Source organism: Haliotis asinina, chromosome 7, assembly GCF_037392515.1.
Source record: "Haliotis asinina isolate JCU_RB_2024 chromosome 7, JCU_Hal_asi_v2, whole genome shotgun sequence".
Taxonomy (NCBI): domain Eukaryota; kingdom Metazoa; phylum Mollusca; class Gastropoda; order Lepetellida; family Haliotidae; genus Haliotis; species Haliotis asinina.
The window spans coordinates 62633753-62656227 of NC_090286.1; the positions used below are offsets into that span (position 1 = coordinate 62633753).

Below are 22475 nucleotides of genomic sequence, written 5' to 3' on the forward strand. Positions count from 1 at the left end.
TAATCGAGTCTGGACCAGTCGATCCAGTGACCAACAGTGTGGACATCGATCTGGGAATTGGGAACCGATGACGTGTCAAATGAGCCTGACCACCCGATCCCTTTAGTCTCCTCATACGACAAGCCTGGGTTACTGAAGGCCAGTATTCTAACCCGGATCTTCATGGGTCGGCCCAACAAGATGCTATAATGTGACTAGCATTCTTAAAAAGGGTAATTTCTCATATACAAATAAGACCAGTATGATATTATATTTGAATAAGGCATGGCGAGTTCCCTTTCTTATTAAGAGTATAATACCAACAAGTAAAATCATGTATAGTGAATGTGTAATTTCAGTTGATGATTTTATTGTAATAGTCTATATGACCAAATGTCCTTTAGAAGGATATTTCTCGGTGACTTGGTTGGCAGCGTCTCAACGGATCCCTACTACACTACTAATATCAATCACAGGATTATCTGGTTTAATATTTATTTTGTTCCCCTCCAGAAGGGTCACAGCTATAACTCAACACAATACTATTCGCGGTTGAAGAAGTGTTTTACATGATCATAGTCTAGCTGAGAACAGCCATGGTATTCAGTTTGTCAGTGACAGGTACAGCCGTTTAGACAAGACGTGCCTAGTCTTAACATGAACACCGGGTGTCAGGACTGAAAACTTGCATCGCCTCTTTAACCTGTTATGCCCAATGGAGTCCACTTTTCGGTGAATAATCGAGACCTACCTACCCACCCACCCACCCACCTACCTACCTACCACCACCCCCATCCCCATATGCATAATACATACACACACATACATACAGACAGACACACACAGACACACACACAGACACAGATACATACATACATACAGACACACATACACACATACACACATACACACATACATACATACATACACACATACACACATACACACATACATACATACATACATACATACATACACACATACACACATACATACACACATACATACATACATACATTTGCAGGAAGCAAGCCATCTGTCACACTATTAGGTTGTTTTAAAAGTGTTATCGTGTGTATTTTCCCAACTCATTTCTGTTGTTGATATACGTGCCATTCCTTTCAAACAGATGGTGTGTTCACGTGTCATCAATGGTGCACGGATTAACTTAACATTAAGTGAAGGTCGCCATAGTTAGTTTCAGCACTACGTGTGACTAGATAACAGTAATTCTACCTCCTGGATTCAGTAATGACCACACAGACAATATAGTTGTCACGCACTGCAAACAGCTCCAGTCCCCAAACACAGCTTCTGCTGGTCATTGTCTGTATGTGCACCAACCACATCTGTCAGCACACGGTTTTGCTTTGAATGAGATTACACTAAAGAATTTGTAGTGATGGTTAAGTGCTATCCTCAGAAATAAATCGATTTCGTTTTTCTACTCTTAAACGTAATGTGATATCTCATGCCATTTTATGGACAACGAGAGTGCATAACATGATTGACACAGGTCTTCGCGTTTTCACGAAAGAATATATAATATGATATTGTAATTATCATGCATGACCCAGTTGTTCTCTATTTTCAGAACGCAATAAAGTTGCGTTCCTTATCTGTCAGAATATACGAGTGCATAACATGACTGATGCAGGTCTTCGCGTTTTCATGAATATACAATAATTATGTGATTATTATGCATAATATAATAGTTGTCCAGTGGTAAAAGCATCATGGTTGCGTCCCCTGTCCATGTCAGGATATTCTAAATTCAACCTGAGAATAATCTACCGTAGTCACAGCCAATAAACACACAGTGATAAAATCAAAACTTGTTTAGATATGCCAGCTCGCTGAGAACCCGCGTACAGTAGAACTTTAACAATTGTTTAATAACCTGGTTGTGATATATAGATGGCTATACCGATCACTATTCACGTTCCGTAAATCTTGTTTCAAATCTTCACAATGTTGTTAGAGGCTGTTAAGAATGACAAAGAAAACATAATTACTTGTACTATGTATTTCAATGTGCTAGGAAGTGACCAACTGACTGTGGTATGTGTTTGTGAGAGTACCACCGATGAGGGGGGACACGCTCCACTCCGGTGTTGTCACTGTTTGACTGTAATATGTCGATACATGCGCATGCTGACCATACACTCGACATTTAGTGCACATTTCTAGTAATTAAAGAAGGATGTTTGCCGTCTGTATGTACTTTTATGCACTACTTCATTCAGTGACTTACAACAAAGCCTTGCCAATATCATTCATTCCATTATGACATTAAATACCCGCGCACATGCCCAGACAATGAATAGCACGAGTATTTGTTGACTGAAACCCTCCGACAAAAGTTAATGGATTATCTACTTTAAGCAAAACCACCAACAAGTGCAGCGTGACTGTCATCTCTCTACGCCCTACTGTGCTCATGGCAGATGGTATTAAGAGCCGACCTTCGGATGTCACCGATCAGAGTTGGAAAGGAAGAAAAACACTCACACTTTCCTCCCTTCCTACGGAGATGGAAAGAAAGGAATCCATTTACTCTCCTTCAGCACGTGCTAATGGCGCTGAACCCACTTCCGGGTTCCAGTGGCCATCCAGAAAAACCGATCTTGACTGAGCATGTCTCGAACCCCTAATAATGATGTGCTGAGAACCTCATTGAACATCACAGACAGTTTGAAAAGCATTTGTTGAGTAGAAAAGGGAATGGCTCGGGTTTATTCACAATTATGAATTCATTGCTTTTGTTATGCGGGGAAATAACATTTGGACAACTTTACCAAATGTTTTATGTTAGTTGTTGGTCTGGAATTTGCAGTTCCAATCAAAGCATCTAATGACACTGAATGTCATTTCATGACGCATAGAAAAACTATAATGGTGAAACTAGCGTCAGTCTCCGTCATGGGACCTTTCAAAGCAACAAATAAGATTAACTCTTCGTGCAAAACATATGTCTACAAATAGCTATAATATGCCCCTTGAGAATGTCAAAACAAAATCGCCCGTGGTTCATACCTAAAATGGTCAAGTACAAAACAAGATATGTTTGCATAGCGAGAATGATATTGGCACGTGAGCCCACGTTAATTGTGCAGAGCTAACACTCAGAACATTAAGTGGAAATAGCACGATCCACCAAGTAGAACGTGCTGATTCCACACCTGCCTCTACAGACTCGCAGAACCAATGAAAACACTGCCAGGAAACCTCCCGCCCGCCACCCACGGTTGCATTCATTAAAGGGCCAATCTCCCTCCCCCACTTTTCTTTGCTCCACCCTTCCTCCCGCACTCCCGCCCCCTCATTCTTCCTCCCCATCCATGACTCTATCCGTTACGTTGGTGCTGATACATTCAAAACCTTATGTTCAGCCGTGTTTGTGAGAACGTCCAAGTGAAGTCCACTGACAATGCCTTACCTATGACCTGCATCTTACCGACATCTCCTCTACTTTCAGAAGCAGCATGAAACCATCTGGTGCCGCCCTCAGCGCTCTGTTGCCCCTCTTTGTATTGTTGTCATACACAGGTAGGTCATTACGGTACACCTGATATTGCTGATAATTGTCTGTGGGGTATAGTCCCAGAACTTCGTTTGTACTTTCTCACTGATGAATTTAGTTGTACTGGAAGCACGCATGAAGTTGTTCCGGGAGTGTTTGTGTCGACGTGTTGTTACTACACATGTCTTTCAACTTCAAATGATTGTTACATATATTATCAATAATATGTGATAACTGTGACATCGTATACTGAAAAGCCTACTGATAAAAATATTGCATAGAATTTCTGTGATATGTTACTCGCTACGGAGTATGTGTGTTTTATTCGTCTCACTTATTCGACATATCACCCAGGCTTTTGTCTCACTTATTCGATATATCACCCAGGCTTTTGTCTCACTTATTCGACATATCACCCAGGCTTTTGTCTCACTTATTCGACATATCACCCAGGCTTTTGTCTCACTTATTCGACATATCACCCAGGCTTTTGTCTCACTTATTCGACATATCACCCAGGCTTTTGTCTCACTTATTCGACATATCACCCAGGCTTTTGTCTCACTTATTCGACATATCACCCAGGCTTTTGTCTCACTTATTCGACATATCACCCAGGCTTTTGTCTCACTTATTCGACATATCACCCAGGCTTTTGTCTCACTTATTCGATATATCACCCAGGCTTTTGTCAAAGTACGCAAAGCATCAACCTGGTGCAGCAGTCGGAACCTTTGCTGATACTTCGAGAAAACCGTTGTTTCTAGTCAATGAATCTTTCCATTACAAACCGCCTGAATATGGTCCAAAAAGTTGAATAAACGTGGATACATATATTTGTTCTGAAACGAAAGTCCTCAAAATCAAGAGATGATTACGGCTGTCAACAATTCATTATAGAAATGCAGGTGAATTATTTCAATAACTGAGAACGCTCGCTTTTGCTATTGCTCCAGCATTTCTTGAGCTTAATGCATTAGTGTATTACGTTACATCAGACAAAAGGTGGCCCAAATACATTGTGGGTTCCGCCGTCACAGGGCAATTTACACAGGGCCTACGAAGACCGTAATTAGGTATTTTGTTGGAATGTCTCTGTGAGCATTGATCAGCCGTCCTGGATTAAGACTGGATGGCAATGGCTTCCGCTATGTGGAAGTGTCCCGTGAATGCCATGACCATAGGTAGTGTGTTGCTTGCACCTTACCCAGACGGAAGGATGCTACAACCCAGCGAACACGACGCTGACATGTCAGTCTATTGATTGATTGCGAGAACCCATGTTCGCTAGTCTAGGTTTGTTAAATAGATAGCTGTTTGAGTTTGACTGGGATAATCTTCTACACGTTCCGTTCAAAAGATTTGTTAAGTTCTTTTCCTTATTCTCATCCAAATCAACACACAACCCGACACTAAATGTCGTACAGTATTTCATTTTTTCATTTGGCCATACAATGCCTTATCACTAGTCAAAAGTCAAAATCACTTGTGAAAGCATCAAACAGCATACACTCTGCCTACAACATATATGTCAAGAAGCATAAAATATGCCTACAACATATGATATGTCAAGCAGCATACACTCTGCCTACAACATATATGTCAAGAAGCATAAAATATGCCTACAACATATGATATGTCAAACAGCATACACTCTGCCTACAACCTATGATATGTCAAGCAGCATACACTCTACCTACAACCTATGATATGTCAAACAGCATACACTCTGCCTTCAACCTATGGTATGTCAAGCAGCATACACTCTGCCTACAACCTATGATATGTCAAGCAGCATACTCTCTGCCTACAACCTATGATATGTCAAGCAGCATACTCTCTGCCTACAACATATGATATGTCAAGCAGCATACTCTCTACCTACAACATATGGCATGTCAAGCAGCATACTCTCTGCCTACAACATATGGTATGTCAAGCAGCATACTCTCTGCCTACAACATATGGTATGTCAAGCAGCACACTCTCTGCCTACAACATATGGTATGTCAAGCAGCATACTCTCTACCTACAACATGCGATAAGTCAAGCAGCGTATCGCATTCTAGGCAGTATACCATATGGCCAACATCACACACCGAGCAGCATGTTGATCATATATATACAATCACACATCAAGCAACATAGTGCAAGTCAAGCATCAGACATCGAGCAGCATAATGTAAGTAAAAAATCTCACTTCGACCAACATACTACATGTCAAGCATCATACACTGTGCCTGGCAGCACACCGCCTTGGAAGCTTCACTGTCTATGTGAAGCAGCATGTGATGTGTCGATATCCATACACCAAGCCATGCAGCATACCACATGTCAAGCATCATACACTGTGCCTGGCAGCACACCACCTTGGAAGCTTGACTGACTATGTGAAGCACCATGTGATGTGTCGATATTCATACACCAAGCCATGCAGCATACCACATGTCAAGCATCATACACTGTGTCTGGCAGCACACCGCCTTGGAAGCTTCACTGTCTATGTGAAGCAGCATGTGATGTGTCGATATTCATACACCAAGCCATGCAGCATACCACATGTCAAGCATCATACACTGTGTATGGCAGCATACGACATGTCAAGGAGCAAACCATATCTTTAAGCACCATGCCATATGTTGTATTCATATCCCCCTTCGTGATATTGCTGGAATATGGCTAAACACGGCGTAATCCATGCTTACTCACTCACTCTACATTTAGGGCAGTACTGAGGAACCTTAGTCAAAACCATGGGCACGCAGAAGGCGAAATTAACAGGCGTCTGTTAAGGTGTTTCATCAAATTCATTTCTTAATCTATATTCCATGTCAACATGCAAAGTCACGCAAGCAATTGGAAATGGCTCTGCGCTTTCACTGTCACGCGTATGAAGGAAGATCGCGTCAGCACTAGATGATATACATCTCACGAATGTTAATACAATCACCCGTGTGAGGGAAGGTCATGATAGTCCTAGATGATCCACATCCCACGAGAGTCAACACTATCACCAGTGTGAATGAAAATCATGTCAGCACTAGAAGATATACATCTCATGAGTGTCAATACTGTCACCTGTGTGAGGTAAGATCATGATAGCCCTAGATGATATATATCTCACCTCTGTGAGGGAAGATCCTGCTAATCCTAGATGATCTACATTACACGAGTGTCAAAAATATCATCAGTGTGAGGGGAAATCACGTCAGCACAAGAAGATATGCATCTCAAGAGTGTCAACACTGTCACTTGTGTGAGGGAAGATACTGCTAGTCCTAGATGATATACATCTCACGGGTGTGAACACTGTCACTTGTGTGAGGGAAGATCCTGCTAGTCCTAGATGATATACATCTCACGGATGTGAACACTGTCACTTGTGTGAGGGAAGATCCTGCTAGTCCTAGATGATATACATCTCACTGGTGTGAACACTGTCACTTGTGTGAGGGAAGATCCTGCTAGTCCTAGATGATATACATCTCACGGGTGTGAACACTGTCACTTGTGTGAGGGAAGATCCTGCTAGTCCTAGATGATATACATCTCACTGGTGTCAACACTGTCACTTGTGTGAGGGAAGATCCTGCTAGTCCTAGATGATAGACATCTCACGGATGTGAACACTGTCACTTGTGTGAGGGAAGATCCTGCTAGTCCTAGATGATATACATCTCACGGGTGTGAACACTGTCACTTGTGTGAGGGAAGATCCTGCTAGTCCTAGATGATATACATCTCACGGATGTGAACACTGTCACTTGTGTGAGGGAAGATCCTGCTAGTCCTAGATGATAGACATCTCACGGATGTGAACACTGTCACTTGTGTGAGGGAAGATCCTGCTAGTCCTAGATGATATACATCTCACGGGTGTGAACACTGTCACTTGTGTGAGGGAAGATCCTGCTAGTCCTAGATGATATACATCTCACTGGTGTCAACACTGTCACTTGTGTGAGGGAAGATCCTGCTAGTCCTAGATGATATACATCTCACGGATGTGAACACTGTCACTTGTGTGAGGGAAGATCCTGCTAGTCCTAGATGATATACATCTCACGGGTGTGAACACTGTCACTTGTGTGAGGGAAGATCCTGCTAGTCCTAGATGATATACATCTCACGGATGTGAACACTGTCACTTGTGTGAGGGAAGATCCTGCTAGTCCTAGATGATATACATCTCACGGATGTGAACACTGTCACTTGTGTGAGGGAAGATCCTGCTAGTCCTAGATGATATACATCTCACGGGTGTGAACACTGTCACTTGTGTGAGGGAAGATCCTGCTAGTCCTAGATGATATACATCTCACGGGTGTGAACACTGTCACTTGTGTGAGGGAAGATCCTGCTAGTCCTAGATGATATACATCTCACGGATGTGAACACTGTCACTTGTGTGAGGGAAGATCCTGCTAGTCCTAGATGATATACATCTCACGGATGTGAACACTGTCACTTGTGTGAGGGAAGATCCTGCTAGTCCTAGATGATATACATCTCACTGGTGTGAACACTGTCACTTGTGTGAGGGAAGATCCTGCTAGTCCTAGATGATATACATCTCACTGGTGTGAACACTGTCACTTGTGTGAGGGAAGATCCTGCTAGTCCTAGATGATATACATCTCACGGGTGTGAACACTGTCACTTGTGTGAGGGAAGATCCTGCTAGTCCTAGATGATATACATCTCACGGGTGTGAACACTGTCACTTGTGTGAGGGAAGATCCTGCTAGTCCTAGATGATATACATCTCACGGATGTGAACACTGTCACTTGTGTGAGGGAAGATCCTGCTAGTCCTAGATGATATATATCTCACGGGTGTGAACACTGTCACTTGTGTGAGGGAAGATCCTGCTAGTCCTAGATGATATACATCTCACTGGTGTGAACACTGTCACTTGTGTGAGGGAAGATCCTGCTAGTCCTAGATGATATACATCTCACGGATGTGAACACTGTCACTTGTGTGAGGGAAGATCCTGCTAGTCCTAGATGATATACATCTCACGGGTGTGAACACTGTCACTTGTGTGAGGGAAGATCCTGCTAGTCCTAGATGATATACATCTCACTGGTGTGAACACTGTCACTTGTGTGAGGGAAGATCCTGCTAGTCCTAGATGATATACATCTCACGGGTGTGAACACTGTCACTTGTGTGAGGGAAGATCCTGCTAGTCCTAGATGATATACATCTCACTGGTGTCAACACTGTCACTTGTGTGAGGGAAGATCCTGCTAGTCCTAGATGATATACATCTCACTGGTGTCAACACTGTCACTTGTGTGAGGGAAGATCCTGCTAGTCCTAGATGATATACATCTCACTGGTGTGAACACTGTCACTTGTGTGAGGGAAGATCCTGCTAGTCCTAGATGATATACATCTCACTGGTGTCAACACTGTCACTTGTGTGAGGGAAGATCCTGCTAGTCCTAGATGATAGACATCTCACGGATGTGAACACTGTCACTTGTGTGAGGGAAGATCCTGCTAGTCCTAGATGATAGACATCTCACGGATGTGAACACTGTCACTTGTGTGAGGGAAGATCCTGCTAGTCCTAGATGATATACATCTCACTGGTGTGAACACTGTCACTTGTGTGAGGGAAGATCCTGCTAGTCCTAGATGATATACATCTCACTGGTGTCAACATTGTCACTTGTGTGAGGGAAGATCCTGCTAGTCCTAGATGATAGACATCTCACGGATGTGAACACTGTCACTTGTGTGAGGGAAGATCCTGCTAGTCCTAGATGATAGACATCTCACGGATGTGAACACTGTCACTTGTGTGGAGACCATATTGTAGATGTTGGTAAATTCACTAACTATTATGCAAATTCTTTAATTATTTCGGAACTACGTACCATTCAGACACATTCAACACCCGTTGTTCGTTTTGCCAGGCGACTCGATGGATAGAGCTGTCAATGAAAGTATTACAGCGGGTGGATCCTTCCCTAGGTTGGTACAGAAGTATTCACTAATGCCTACACAAGTACAAAAGTGTTCGATTCCCTACACTGGTACAAAGGTTTTCAATTCCCTACTTTTGGTTTAGATGCCGTACATTAGTACAGAAGTGTCCAATGTCCTGCATTGGTACAGAGGTGTTAGGGGTGTTAGATTATATTGTTAGGGGTGTTAGATTCCCTACACTCTACAGAAGTGTTTGATATTCAACACTGATGCAGAAGTGTGATGTTTCTTGACTACTTGTAAAACCAAACTCACTGTACTCCCGTGTGTTATGTCCTTATTGTTCATATCATACTGATCTCTTTTGAGTATTGGGGCGGTGGGGTAGCCTAGTGGTTAAAATGGTCACCCGCCACGCCGAAGACCCGGGTTAGATTCCCCACCTGGGTAAAGTGTGTGAAGCCCATTTCTAGTGTCCCCCGCTGTGATATTGTTGGAATATTGCTAAAAGCGGCTTAACACTAAAGTGTCCCTCTTTGTCACTCCTTTGCGTATGCTGTCGACATCCTAGGAGGTTCTCCCTATGTGATACATCCACGACATATTGTCTATTCAAGTGTCCTGAAACATCTGAGCTTAACGGTTGTAATCCCTATAGTTCCATGGCGGCAACGCTGCAAGAAAATACTGTGTGGATAGGGACATCGTGGTGCTCGTACACCTTCACGTTGATTAACCGCATATATGTCGTCAAACCCGGCGGTATTGAATCTATATTGAAACTGTCCGTAACCCTTAGTTACAAACACAAGTCAGCGCAATGTGGTGTTTCCGATATTCATAAAACAGTAGATTAGAGCTATGGAAAACATAGAGTCTAAGGAATACTCAAACAACAGTGGTTTCTCTTCAAGCTAGCTGCATCTCGAGCCTATTAGCCGACACAGAATGACTTATCGTGTTAATCCTGTAGAGTCGTGTTTCATAGCGTTTGCCCTGTAGAACATATTATTGTGTCTGCTACAAAACAAGCGATATTGGGAATTGTATGTATCTAAATGTGTAACGTTGTTGACGTTGATGAGCAGGTGCCCTGGGTGGGTGCCTGAGGCGACCCCACTGATGTCATCATCAGATAGTTAACTGGCGTCCTGCAGATGTGGTTGCAGTACTGTAGTGTACTAACAGCCGATCTTCCACACCCATGGCAACATACCGGCAATCTGGGACCATTAGCTATGACCGACGTACTTGCCTCCAGGGCACTGCGTGTGATCATCCTGCACTTAACTTCCCTCGCCCACTGGAGGGGGCAAAATGCCCCTAGATAACCTGTTCCCACAACTGTGAAGGGTACACAGAAACAAAAGCTAGTTAAATAGCAGCGTTGCCCTCACAAAACATTAGCAGCAACATGTAGGCGCACATGGCAGGCTGGGTATTGGGCTCGGTGATTGTGTGTCTCCTTTCAAGTCATGACACTGCCTTGATCAAGGTTAAATCAGAAATAGGGAGCGTAACCAAGGGGCTGTTTAGACATGTCATAGTGAGACGTGACCGACAATTGATCATGTATGTGTCGTGTAGACAAACACCTGTACTGAGACACGATGCAACTGTACAAAGTCATGGTATCGTAATACCGTTCATTGAATTCTGCAACATCTGATTCCATGACAAATTCCAGAATTCACCCAGTTTATTGTTTACGTGTACATTTCGGTCCCACTCACCATACCACTACTTGTGAGTCACACGACAAGGAGAACAGGTCCATTCATAGATGACCGTCCAGGAGCATGTTTCCGCCAGCACCACACGTAGCGGAGTAAAGGCATGCGTGAATACAGAGGAACAAAGGTGTTTCTACAGACTGGTAAAAGGATGCATACATTCTCCTAGTGAATCAATATCAGCACCTTTAGGAACACCAGGTAGCACTAGAAATGCAGTTCTTCCTTGAAAATGAATTCCGACCCCACTAGATCTATTATGGACTTCACATCACTCTCAACTTCCTGATGTTGTCGGGATTCGTTGCTAAAATGCCTATGACTTCTTGAAAAAATACTGCACTTTATCGTGAAATGTAAGTTTGACGCTAGAATGGGGCTCCGCACTTCATGATTACTTTGTTTTCTATCGATTCTTAAGTGAAATGCAGATTTACAAGTTTTATTCACGTAGGTTTCACCGAGGACTCTCTGTCATTCGTTGAACACCTGTCGTTCAGGTTTTTCTCTTTAGAGAGTTACAGTATTCAATCAGAGGAGACTTGGTTTCTTTCGGTTAAATATACGTTGGAATGCGAGTGTGCGTATATTATGTCACATAGACCATGGGAATGTTGTTAGTCCAGGTGAATTGAGCTTACAGCTAATCCATTTCTTTTGCTATGTAATCAAAGATAAATATTTGTCAGCTCATCGTTTTTGTAAAATGAACCAACAAGGAAAAAGTGGTGAGCGTTGAATGTAAAGTAAACATTTTGCAGGTGAGCTACAGGACATTGTGCTTGTGTGTTTTGTACATTGGCGTTCTTTGTTTCAGGTCTTTCCTTCGCAAGGTCTCTCTCGCTAGATGATACTTACTGGGTAGATAATGTCGACAAACGAAACTGTAAGTACAAACACTTCACACTCGACAAAGTTCTAAAAGTTCAATATTTCCAGTAGAAACAAAATGAAAGGTATGCAGTATTCACACAAATATTCGCATAGAAGTACATATTACCAAAAAAAGATGTGTTATCCAGTTTCATGAATAGTAGATACAAGGAAAATCACTTAGATATCAGAAAGAGAAACTTACATTGGGCGCACTAACCAGTTATGTATGTTCTCGAAGTTGTTGTTTGGGGAACTAAGTTGGACACAGTGCAAATTGTCTTGAGGAACATGACTACAAATCTCTACTCTAAAAGTTCTCTACAGTAAAACATTCTTCAGTCTTCAAGTAAAATAAACTAAGCTCAAATAGATAAATACCCATGAGAGAAATGTTAGTTATACTTCAGAAACTCAAAGCCCCAGCATCAAGGCGCCTCTTGTCTTTCCCTGGCGTTTTTTATACGACGTTAATATCATGCTGTTCTCCGCCATACCTCTTGCAGTGAGTTAGATGATCACGGAATGGTTACATTTATTTCTTAATGCTGATCTTTACATATCAGAACGAACACATACAAAGGTCTGTCCAGTACAGGTTAATAGTGTCCTCATTATTGACTGACTTGTCTATAATCCTTATATACAGTAAACAAAGATTAAATTAGTTGGAAACACGTTTCCTCGTGTCGCCATGCATTACCCTCGGCCTCAGTATAATATGGTAGTTCTCTCGCGCTGTGTGAGTGTGGGTGTCCTTGTAGGTCATAAAAACAGTTTTAAGCCCAATAGTATCCCAATCTACTTCCTCTGGTGAAGGAGCGTACACAGGTGGTACATGCGACCAAACAACTAATTATTATAATATCCTTGTAAGAACTCCCGTGTGAACAGCATGACATGGACGATTCCTGGCTAATTAATTTGCAAGAAAATGCCGTGGTAAAGAAGCAGAAACTAGAGGGTTTATTTCACGTGTCCTTCAGTATGTTCAGCGGGGACGGCTCAAAATGTCAACCATTGCCTTTCCGTTTGTATTTACTCTTCTCTTATTTTCTCAAAATATTTGCAATCGTAATGACTTATGAAATGAAACAACCCAAGTACATTCTCTTCAACAAATTCAAGAGACTTATCCTGTTAACAGTATGCATGTCTCTTCAGCTTTAAGGACACTGAATAATCTTTGTGAACTCTAAATATGAAACGGCTAACCCTGAAAAGGGAACTGAATCAGATGATTTTAACACATATGCTAATCTGTTACATGACACATTTTGTAACAGATTTTGCCTGCATTTAATTGATATCCAAGCGGCTTTTACAGTCAGATAATTTGTCCACTCTCTTCCACTCATGAAAACACTCCCAAAAGACACACATTGTATTTAATAGTATTGGGAATTACAATAGCCATTTTTGTGCCTATAGGGTGGGTATTGGATGGTGCGAGGTAAGGAGACCGATGGGAGCTACCTTCTAAATCTAGTGTATGTTGCAATACACCGTGAATTATGTGCATCTGGCAGCAACATAACCATGTTCCTTCCACACCCACAACCCTTTCCAGCTTTTCACGTATTATTTAAGATAACATTCAATAAACGTCAGATAACATTTGATTTCATCTGCTTTCTTTAACACTTGAAGATAAGAGACAAGGAGACAAAACATATCCCGATAACCACGTTTATTGGAAAGTATGCCACTGACTTGGGCCCAGTCTGAAACTCCACTCACTCACGAAAACAAACCGCGTAGTATTGATTCCATTTTTATCAAATACGTTTTGTGAATGTTAAAAAGTCCATCCGTCTTTATGGTACATCTTTGCGACGGGAATTTGGTAATATATTTACCGGACGCAACAATAAATATCCCTATATAAGGATGTTCATAGATGTATGAAAGCCCGTACAAAAGAGGACACACTGAGAATACTTAGCTTGTACTGATGGTTTTTTGTGTCACCTGACACAGTGGTCATCTGTGTGACAATACTGACCATGGCAGCACATAATGTTTACGTGCAGTGGTTTTGTTACGTAAGAGCCTATCAGTGAAGTTTTGAAAAACGAGCAGACTTTGGATGGGGGCTAGTTGGAGCAGAATGGACGTAATGGACCAAACCTAAAAGACCATCAGTAAATATTTCTCGTTTGGTCCATTTCGACAACATTCTCGTTATTTTGAGGCTGTGATGAAAATTGGTAGCGGTACTTTTGGCCATATGAGGTTAATATTGTTAACAATGGAGGAGTGACCTGTAATTATATGACCAGCTGTTTGATAACAAAATGATGAGTTCTGGCAACAGGAAGTCGTGGATTATATATTATAAGCCCTCGCTCCTATAATGTGTAGTGTGAAATATATGGCCTTAGAAACTATTTCCTGACATCTGTAATACAGTGGGACATTTAGTAAAGGAAGAATGTTACTGAAGATTGAAAAATCTTTTCCCTTGTTTACGACTCTCAGATTCAGTAAATGAAACCTGTTTTTCAGTAACTACTGTTTCTATTGTGGCCAATCGTTTACAAAAGCAATACTCTCTAGTCGATAATATGGGCTGCTTGTGGACCTATCAGTCATCAAAACGTACTGGAGTTGTTTCGGTTATCGTAACGACACAGAGTGCAATCTTGCTCTTACTTCGGACACTACCAAGGTGTCATGAAGAAAGGACAACCATTTTTCAAAATCAGTGGTGTCATTTGGTCTTCGTCTGTTCTTTTGAACACCGACGACGGCGTCTTTGTGATGCCGAAAACAGATTTCACTCATGGTTATCTATCCCAAGCGCAAATGCCGTTATGTCTACATGTGCACCCCAGATATTCCTGAATCCCGTCGTTGTAGGTTCGAATTTTACACCTGTTCTCTTAATTATTCTTTATTTTGTCATTATCAGAATCATACCATTCCTCGTGGTTTTTGACAGAGTGATACAAGCTGAGATCTACACTATGTTTCCTCAACAGTTAGCTGATGTGAAAAAAACATCCTCGATCGGTCTTCATCGTCCATCTGTGACCAGCTAATGTTCTGTAACGAGGCACCTTTCGCACATATCTCGACCTCTCCGTCAGATTGCATCTGTTTGTAATAGTGAAACATACTATTCAGTGCCTTAAATTCAGTGTCGTGGAAGGAACCGGTCAGTCCAGATATATTCTGTCGAAACTTTCCACTATATTAATCAGTATTAATTTTGTATTAATTACACGGAGGGGCGAGTAGATAAACTTAACATCTGATACGTAAAATAGTTCACTTTGCATATCTCTCATTTACATTATCCCCGTTGTTGCATTATACACAGGGAGATACCAAATGGAGTTGGGAGTAGTCTAAGTGTCTGTGTACCAGCCTCCTGTTGTTTTTCTCAACACTTTTCTACCCAACCACTCTCATTAATGTCCCTTCGCTCTCATTCTAACTCTCATTATTGATCCATGGTAAATGCATATAATACCTAACCCTGACTCTCCTCGGAAACAGCTTCTATTTGATATAAAGGGCAAAGAAGCAGTGCTCACCATTATGAGTGAATGAACTACTGTAAATCGACGGTCCTCCTGTTTTACAGTTGGAAATATAGTTCTTCTTTTGTGTCTATAGTGCATATAGTTATTGCAATATCCTGGTAGGGTGTATCCTTGCAACACAATGCTTCTTCTAAAAGGGGAGTAAAGTGATCAGGTGCAGGGTGCACTGCTCGCAATTGTGAATCCGTCACCGGATTGTCTGCGGCTGACGCCGTCATATATCAGGAATACTGATGAGTTAAGAAAGAAACCTAAGAATCAAACACTCACACATATGATTCATGTATAAACGCCCAAATGTGTTTACTGTTTTCAGCTTGGTTCAGTAAAAAGTCACTAGATGAGTTCGGTCCGCTATCTAATGGTAAGTATTCTATATCACTTCAACTACCTGACACAACCTGTAATTCTCACATGACAACATACTGAACATGACTGAAAGGAGTAATTTTCACTCATATTCGAGCTCCCAGTTTTTTTAGATGTTTCCTACGCTCGTGTACATCATGCAGGTGGCAACAACAACAGTTCCACGACAAAACATAGTCCTCTGCTAGAAGACTTTTCAAAAGCTTTACTGAAGCCTCGGATTTTGATAGCCATAACAACATCGGAGCACGTTTTGTGTGATGTTCTGTGAAATCATGGTTAAAGATTTTAATCAATTGTACGTCAGCAATTTGGAAATGTACACGACAAAGGCTAAGCCTATTGGTCGGCGTGTTGAGCAAGCTGACTGTTGGGAAGTTCAAGTTACTTCTTGTGTGGTACAGCCTTGTAGGCAGCTCCATGTTACATCGTCTAATTCATATGGATAAAGACATCAAAAGTCTTCCTTAATGTCCGTTAATTGTCCCGTCAATGTCCCTGGTGGATGCAGCTTGTCAATAGCTCGCATGTTATGGTGTTGTAACCCGAGGGATACCTGAAGTGAGGAATACGCCTCTAAACACACACGTCAGTTGTCAGGTGTAGAATTAACGTTTGGGGAGCTGTAGGATATATTTTCATGCACAATATGACACTATTGTCTGTTTTATTACAGCAGCCAGTGCCATATCACAGCAGACAGAAGGAGACCATTCCAGACAACTTTATAGTAAGTACACACGCAAGATATGTATACAAAACACAAAAAAGATTCTTTGTAGTGGTTAATTTCATTCTTCTTTCTTTCTTTTACTTTCTTTATAGTTGTTAATTAATTACTTTTTTCTCTATGGTAAGTAATGCAATTCTTTCCTGTTGCTGGGTAGAAAGGTGTTTCTTTCTTCACAGTTGGAAATATGGTGATTCTTTGTAGATAAAAATGATGAAGTGCTTCTTTCTGTATGGTAGGTAATGCAGTTGTTTATGCATGGTGGGTACAGGAGGTAGGACACTGCCTCTTGTGTTGTACTAAGTAACGTGTAGGTTTATTCCTGGTATGGGCTATAAAATGGCCCATTCCTTATAATGGGTATTTTACATGAAAGTCTTTTTTTATTAAAACAAAAAAATACATACACAAAATATAGTTCAGTATATAGTTATATAGTTCAGTTTATAGTTCAGTAGACACACGTTTCTTTACAATAGCCATACAAAGTATATTCATAAAGTATGCGGGGCAGATCCTATTGCATACCGTGGCCATTGGTTGGAAACCAAAACATGTATTAGTATGCCATGCATGGCGTGGCTGCCAATATGTTTTGGGCAGGCAACAACTAGTGTCAGCCCACAATGCCAGGATTCTTGCCGATTATTGTACTCGGTAGCAGTGTTACCTCCTAGGACATATTCATAGTCAAACTTTAACGAAGGCGTGCTATAAAAGGAAACACAAATACTATTTAACAAGGATTTCAGGATCCCTGAAATATAAACTCTGTAACATGTGAGATGAAAACAACAATAAAAGTATCAACGAGAAAAATGACACGTTTAAGTTCCAGCTACAATCAAATTAATGTTTCCATCTGGTATTACATATATTACTTACTTTTAAAAGTGGCATTTAGAATCTTGAGTGTTTGACAAATAAAACAGTTTCAAATGGTATTTTAAGAAGGATTCAGATTGGATTTAGCACCACAGTTTCAACATGATTCAGTCACAGAGGATATACAGTGTGGTGTCATGCTCCACAGTCAACACCATTGCAGTTTTATCGCACAGGCGCATTAAATGTCGTGAATATTTCTATGCTGGTTGGATCTCACTTGATACGCGGTAATGCGATGAACCTCATTCTACAGAATGTGGTAATTTCATTCAGTGTGTGTGTTTGGTCTGGGGGGGCTACGTCACATGAACATATCAGATTATGAAAGGTTACCTAAAGTCAGGCACGATGCAAAATTGTTTACCGACGTCATGAGAGTGTCTGCTTTCTAACGTTACATTTTGTGTATTCAAACATTGTTAACGATAAAAGCTTTCCAATCATGCTAGAGAAACAAATGTGGAATACAAGAGCAAAAACGAGTGTGCTTTTTATACAACTGTGGGTGAGTGTGCTTTACGGCAAATGTAACAATCTGTACCAAACAGACGGCGAGGAACACTTTGCATTTTATCACTTAATGGATACTTCCACACATCTCCCAGAGTAGTAACACAACATATTACACAGGCTCACTCATCCCACAAAACAAGGGACTCACTCATCTCACAAAACAGCAGGCTCACTCATCCTACAAAACAATGGACTCACTCATCTCACAAAACAACAGGTTCACTCATTCCACAAAACAAGGGACTCGCTCATCTCACAAAACAACAGGTTCACTCATCCCACAAAACAAGGGACTCACTCATCTTACAAAACAACAGACTCACTCATCCCACAAAACTATGGGCTCGCTCATCCCACAAAACAATGGACTCGCTCGTCACACAGTTTGTGAGTTGCGACGTTACATTGCTTAGAACGCTGTAAGAAGTAACACGTACTGTTTCACAACTACGAATATTTCTTTTCTCATGACTGAGATGAGATTGTCCTCCCTTTGTTAACTGAAATAGTACGTCACATCCTGCTTGTACACTAACACATGCCTGGCTCATTCTTAAACTCCTTATTTGTCACCACAGTAGATCTGCTCTGAAACTTTCTGTTGACTGTGAAGTGTTAAGTCCACTGTTAAGTGTCAGGCATATAAGTATATAACCCCAGTATTTCAGTGATATCATTTATACCCATTTATACTTGCCCTCTTGACAGGCAATTTAGTGGATGTTGATATCCTAGATGCGCATCTGTTTTCATCGTAAATGTGTTAGAAATGCGCGTAACGCACGTCTTCCATTGTGTACATTTACGAAAGTACTAATAGTTTAGTTTAGGATGTTTCGTACTGTGCGTGCGTGTATGTGTGTGTGTGTGTGTGTGTGTGTGTGTGTGTGTGTGTGCGTGCGTGAGTGCATGTGTGTGATAGTGATGCTGGTGGCCATCCATTACAGAACACACTATTCAGCTTTTTACAGTTTTACAGCAAAAATAGCCACTTTTACCGTATATCCCGTGCTAATCACATGCACAATGTGCACCCTACACTGTGTTACAACATGGTATAATGATACTTGTTCAAACTGTCAGTCTATGGTCTGTTTCTCTGGCTCTGACTGACACACACAAGGTGGCGCTGCTGGAACAGGCTGCTCTCTATGGGGAGAAACATTCATTCCATGTCACGAATGAAAATATCATTACTTTCCCTGGAGCGGCACTGAGACAAGGCTGGTTGGATACCCTTGTTAACCCCTGGCACAGGGCTCGGCCTTCATTACATGAAAATACTCCCGCTACAAAACAACATGGCTCGCAGCTACCTTTCAAGTCAAGTGGAAACTATATCGAATTATTCTTCCCCTGTCTGGAGAAAACAATGTTGATAATAACACGTGTTTGAACGAGGTTGACATGATTTGCTTTTCGGGAAAAGTTTTACATTTGTATCTTGTTTCCCTGTAGAGAGTGGACGTTTTAAGGGTGCATCAACCCTTCGTCTCTCACCAAGCAGACAGCTTGAAATAATTGAAATGCATGCTCAATTCGTCCTTTCACCAAACTCGATCACTCGCTAACGCCTCGAAGAAACTTCTCTAAGTTTTGTCTAACTTCAGGTGTCGAGTATCGTATGTGCTAGAGTGTTTGACTAAGCGTATCGCCTTCAGTCTTGTCCAAGTCCTATTAATTCGATGAATTTATGCCCGTCAGAAATATCACAGTTATTATGATCTGTGTCTTATTGCCAGTTTGAATCTAGGTGTCATCTCTCTGGTGCAGATTCATATTCGATGCATTATCTGAAAATATGATAACGTTGACGCTAGAGACGAAACAGGCTTGATTATCCCACGAACCCGCTGATTTAGGGGAACATGTCTGATTGGTGCACTGCTTAAATCCAGAGCAGTTATTATTACTTAGGACATTACGTTTAAAGCGAGAAACAGACTTCCAACGCTGTGTTTGATAGCTCTGAGCCATGGCAATGAGGGACACCCATGATTTGGACGTAGACACGTTAATCACAGCAGGTTCTTAGGGCTGTCTACGCCTGGCATCCATAACCGCCTGTTTTATATACCAACATTTAGGACTTGTGTGCATCATGATGGTGCAGTTACCTGATGGTCGATATTTACGGAAGCGCTGAAGGGACATGAGTATGAGAATTTTTTTAATATATATTTCGTGCGCACGAGATACTAAAATGTGCGCACGATATAATATAGCGTGCGCACGTTATACGAAAACGTGCGCACGATATACCAAAGCGTGCGCACGATATGATAAAGCGTGCGCACGATATAATAAAGCGTGCGCACTATATAACATAGCGTGCGCACAAAATGAAAGGAGACACGTATTTTTAAATGTTAAATCGTGCGCACGAGATACTATAGCGTGCGCACGGTATAGTATAGTGTGCGCACGATTTAACAAAGCGTGCGCACACTATATCATATCGTGCGCACGCTATGTAAAATCGTGCGCACACTATACTATACCGTGCGCACGCTATAGTATCTCGTGCGCACGATTTAACATTTAAAAATACGTGTCTCCTTTCATTTTGTGCGCACGCTATGTTATATAGTGCGCACGCTTTATTATATCGTGCGCACGCTTTATCATATCGTGCGCACGCTTTGGTATATCGTGCGCACGCTATATTATATCGTGCGCACGTTTTCGTATAACGTGCGCACGCTTTGGTATATCGTGCGCACATTTTAGTATCTCGTGCGCACGAAATATATATTAAAAAAATTCTCATACTCATGTCCCTTCAGCGCTTCCGTAGATATTGGCACTGGTTAGATCTCACAGAAACATTGATCACATTATTACATTACGTTGGTCGATTGGTCGGTTACGTCTTGGTGGGTGATATATACTAAGCATGTAGGTAGTGATGTTAAGGAGTACTGTTACTATTTACCAGTTCTCAAATACTGAAACGCCCTTATTCTAACTGCAGATAGCTCATATTAAACATCAATAGCACCGAATTGTCGGCCTCGTGTTTCAGACTACACAGATTCCAATGAATGTGATGAGAATCACATTTGTGATGAGAATGTGGTAGAATATATATGGCAGTCAAAGAGAGCACCATGTCACCATGCCGACGTCAGTAGTGAGAGTGCAGTCAGATCCAAGTTTGAATGAGAGCCATGGATTGAAATATTTAGAACTAAATTACAATTGCCCAGACAAGACGGACACTTGACGGATTAGGAGAAGGTCAAAGAAATGTACTCGTCATCATTAGAAATATCGATGAACCCGTTAATGGCAATAGATAAAGTGCCGGAGGCAGTCACGTGATCTTTTCTGTCCCGCGCGTGTCGTGTTGGCCTCGTTTTGAACACGTTTTGATGAAGGCAATAAGTCTCGAGACATACGAGGGCGAACATGATTCGAGGTAATGACAATTACCATAGATGGACATTAGGCTAATATAACTTTGTTTTGAATTCATCCATTTAAATACATCCAATTGTCATTAACGTGGCTACAATAGACATAGGGCTCCTAGTCCAAATTACCACCGAGAGCCGTGGACTTGCTGTTTCGACGTACCATCACTGTAGCTAGTTCACAGGTTAGTTAAAGGTACTCTGTCTGTGTCTACTTGAACAAAACGTATATGTGTACACCATGTTCACGTCAGGCGTTTGGGGAGGGAGTGGTGCATCGCTCCTATTGTTGCAGCTTTCACGGTCAGCTCACCTCGGCACAAACCCATACTCACAGATATCTAGAAGACAACTAATTAACGGTATCGTCCCCAGAAAGACTTACTACAATAGACCGCAATGCCTTTACCATCCTTTGACCGCAGTTCGAATCCCCGACTCGACCCGATATAGTTCTTGGTTTGTCAGCCAGACTCCATTATATACAGACCGCCGCCATATAGCCGGAATATTGTTCAGTGCGGCGTAAAACTAAATTCATTCACTCGTTTGTCAACGTCAGACCCATGCTTTTGGTTCTGTCCTCACTAGAAGATTCTCACTGTAGAAGGTGATCGGTGATCAGTAATAAAGTAACGAAATAATAAGTATGTGTAAGATTGTAGATGACTAGTAACATGTACTGGATTGAGGAACGAACAAATGAATGCAGGACAAATTAAAGGCATGTTTCCTGGTTTTCTGTTTCTTGGTGATTACCAAGAGATCCATTCATTCTCCAAGAGAACCTAGGAATTCAAAGATTTGTATTTTCAAAGCGATTTATCTGCGAATTAATCATTTCCTAAAACAGGTTAATGCAGATTATGTGTATTACCTATCGCATGTCTTCGAGGACGTCGCAAAGTACGTCAGCTTTGCAGATTATGAAGTCACTGATTGCTAACGAGGTGAAT

The 22475-nt window shown here is 41.5% G+C and overlaps 1 protein-coding gene across 2 annotated transcripts in view; it reads left to right on the top strand.

Annotated features, from left to right (window-relative positions):
- Positions 1–22475, top strand: part of LOC137290232 (uncharacterized) — a 72864-nt gene that overhangs the window by 45112 nt on the left and 5277 nt on the right. The window contains exons 2-5 of one of the 2 annotated variants that reach the window (XM_067820985.1): positions 3458–3528; positions 11997–12065; positions 15920–15967; positions 16649–16702. In XM_067820985.1, the coding sequence (XP_067677086.1) occupies positions 3465–3528; positions 11997–12065; positions 15920–15967; positions 16649–16702 (235 nt within the window). In that variant the 5' untranslated portion in view covers positions 3458–3464. Of the gene's footprint in view, positions 1–3322; positions 3529–11996; positions 12066–15919; positions 15968–16648; positions 16703–22475 lie in introns of those variants that run through there. The other variant, XM_067820986.1, reaches the window with a different exon arrangement.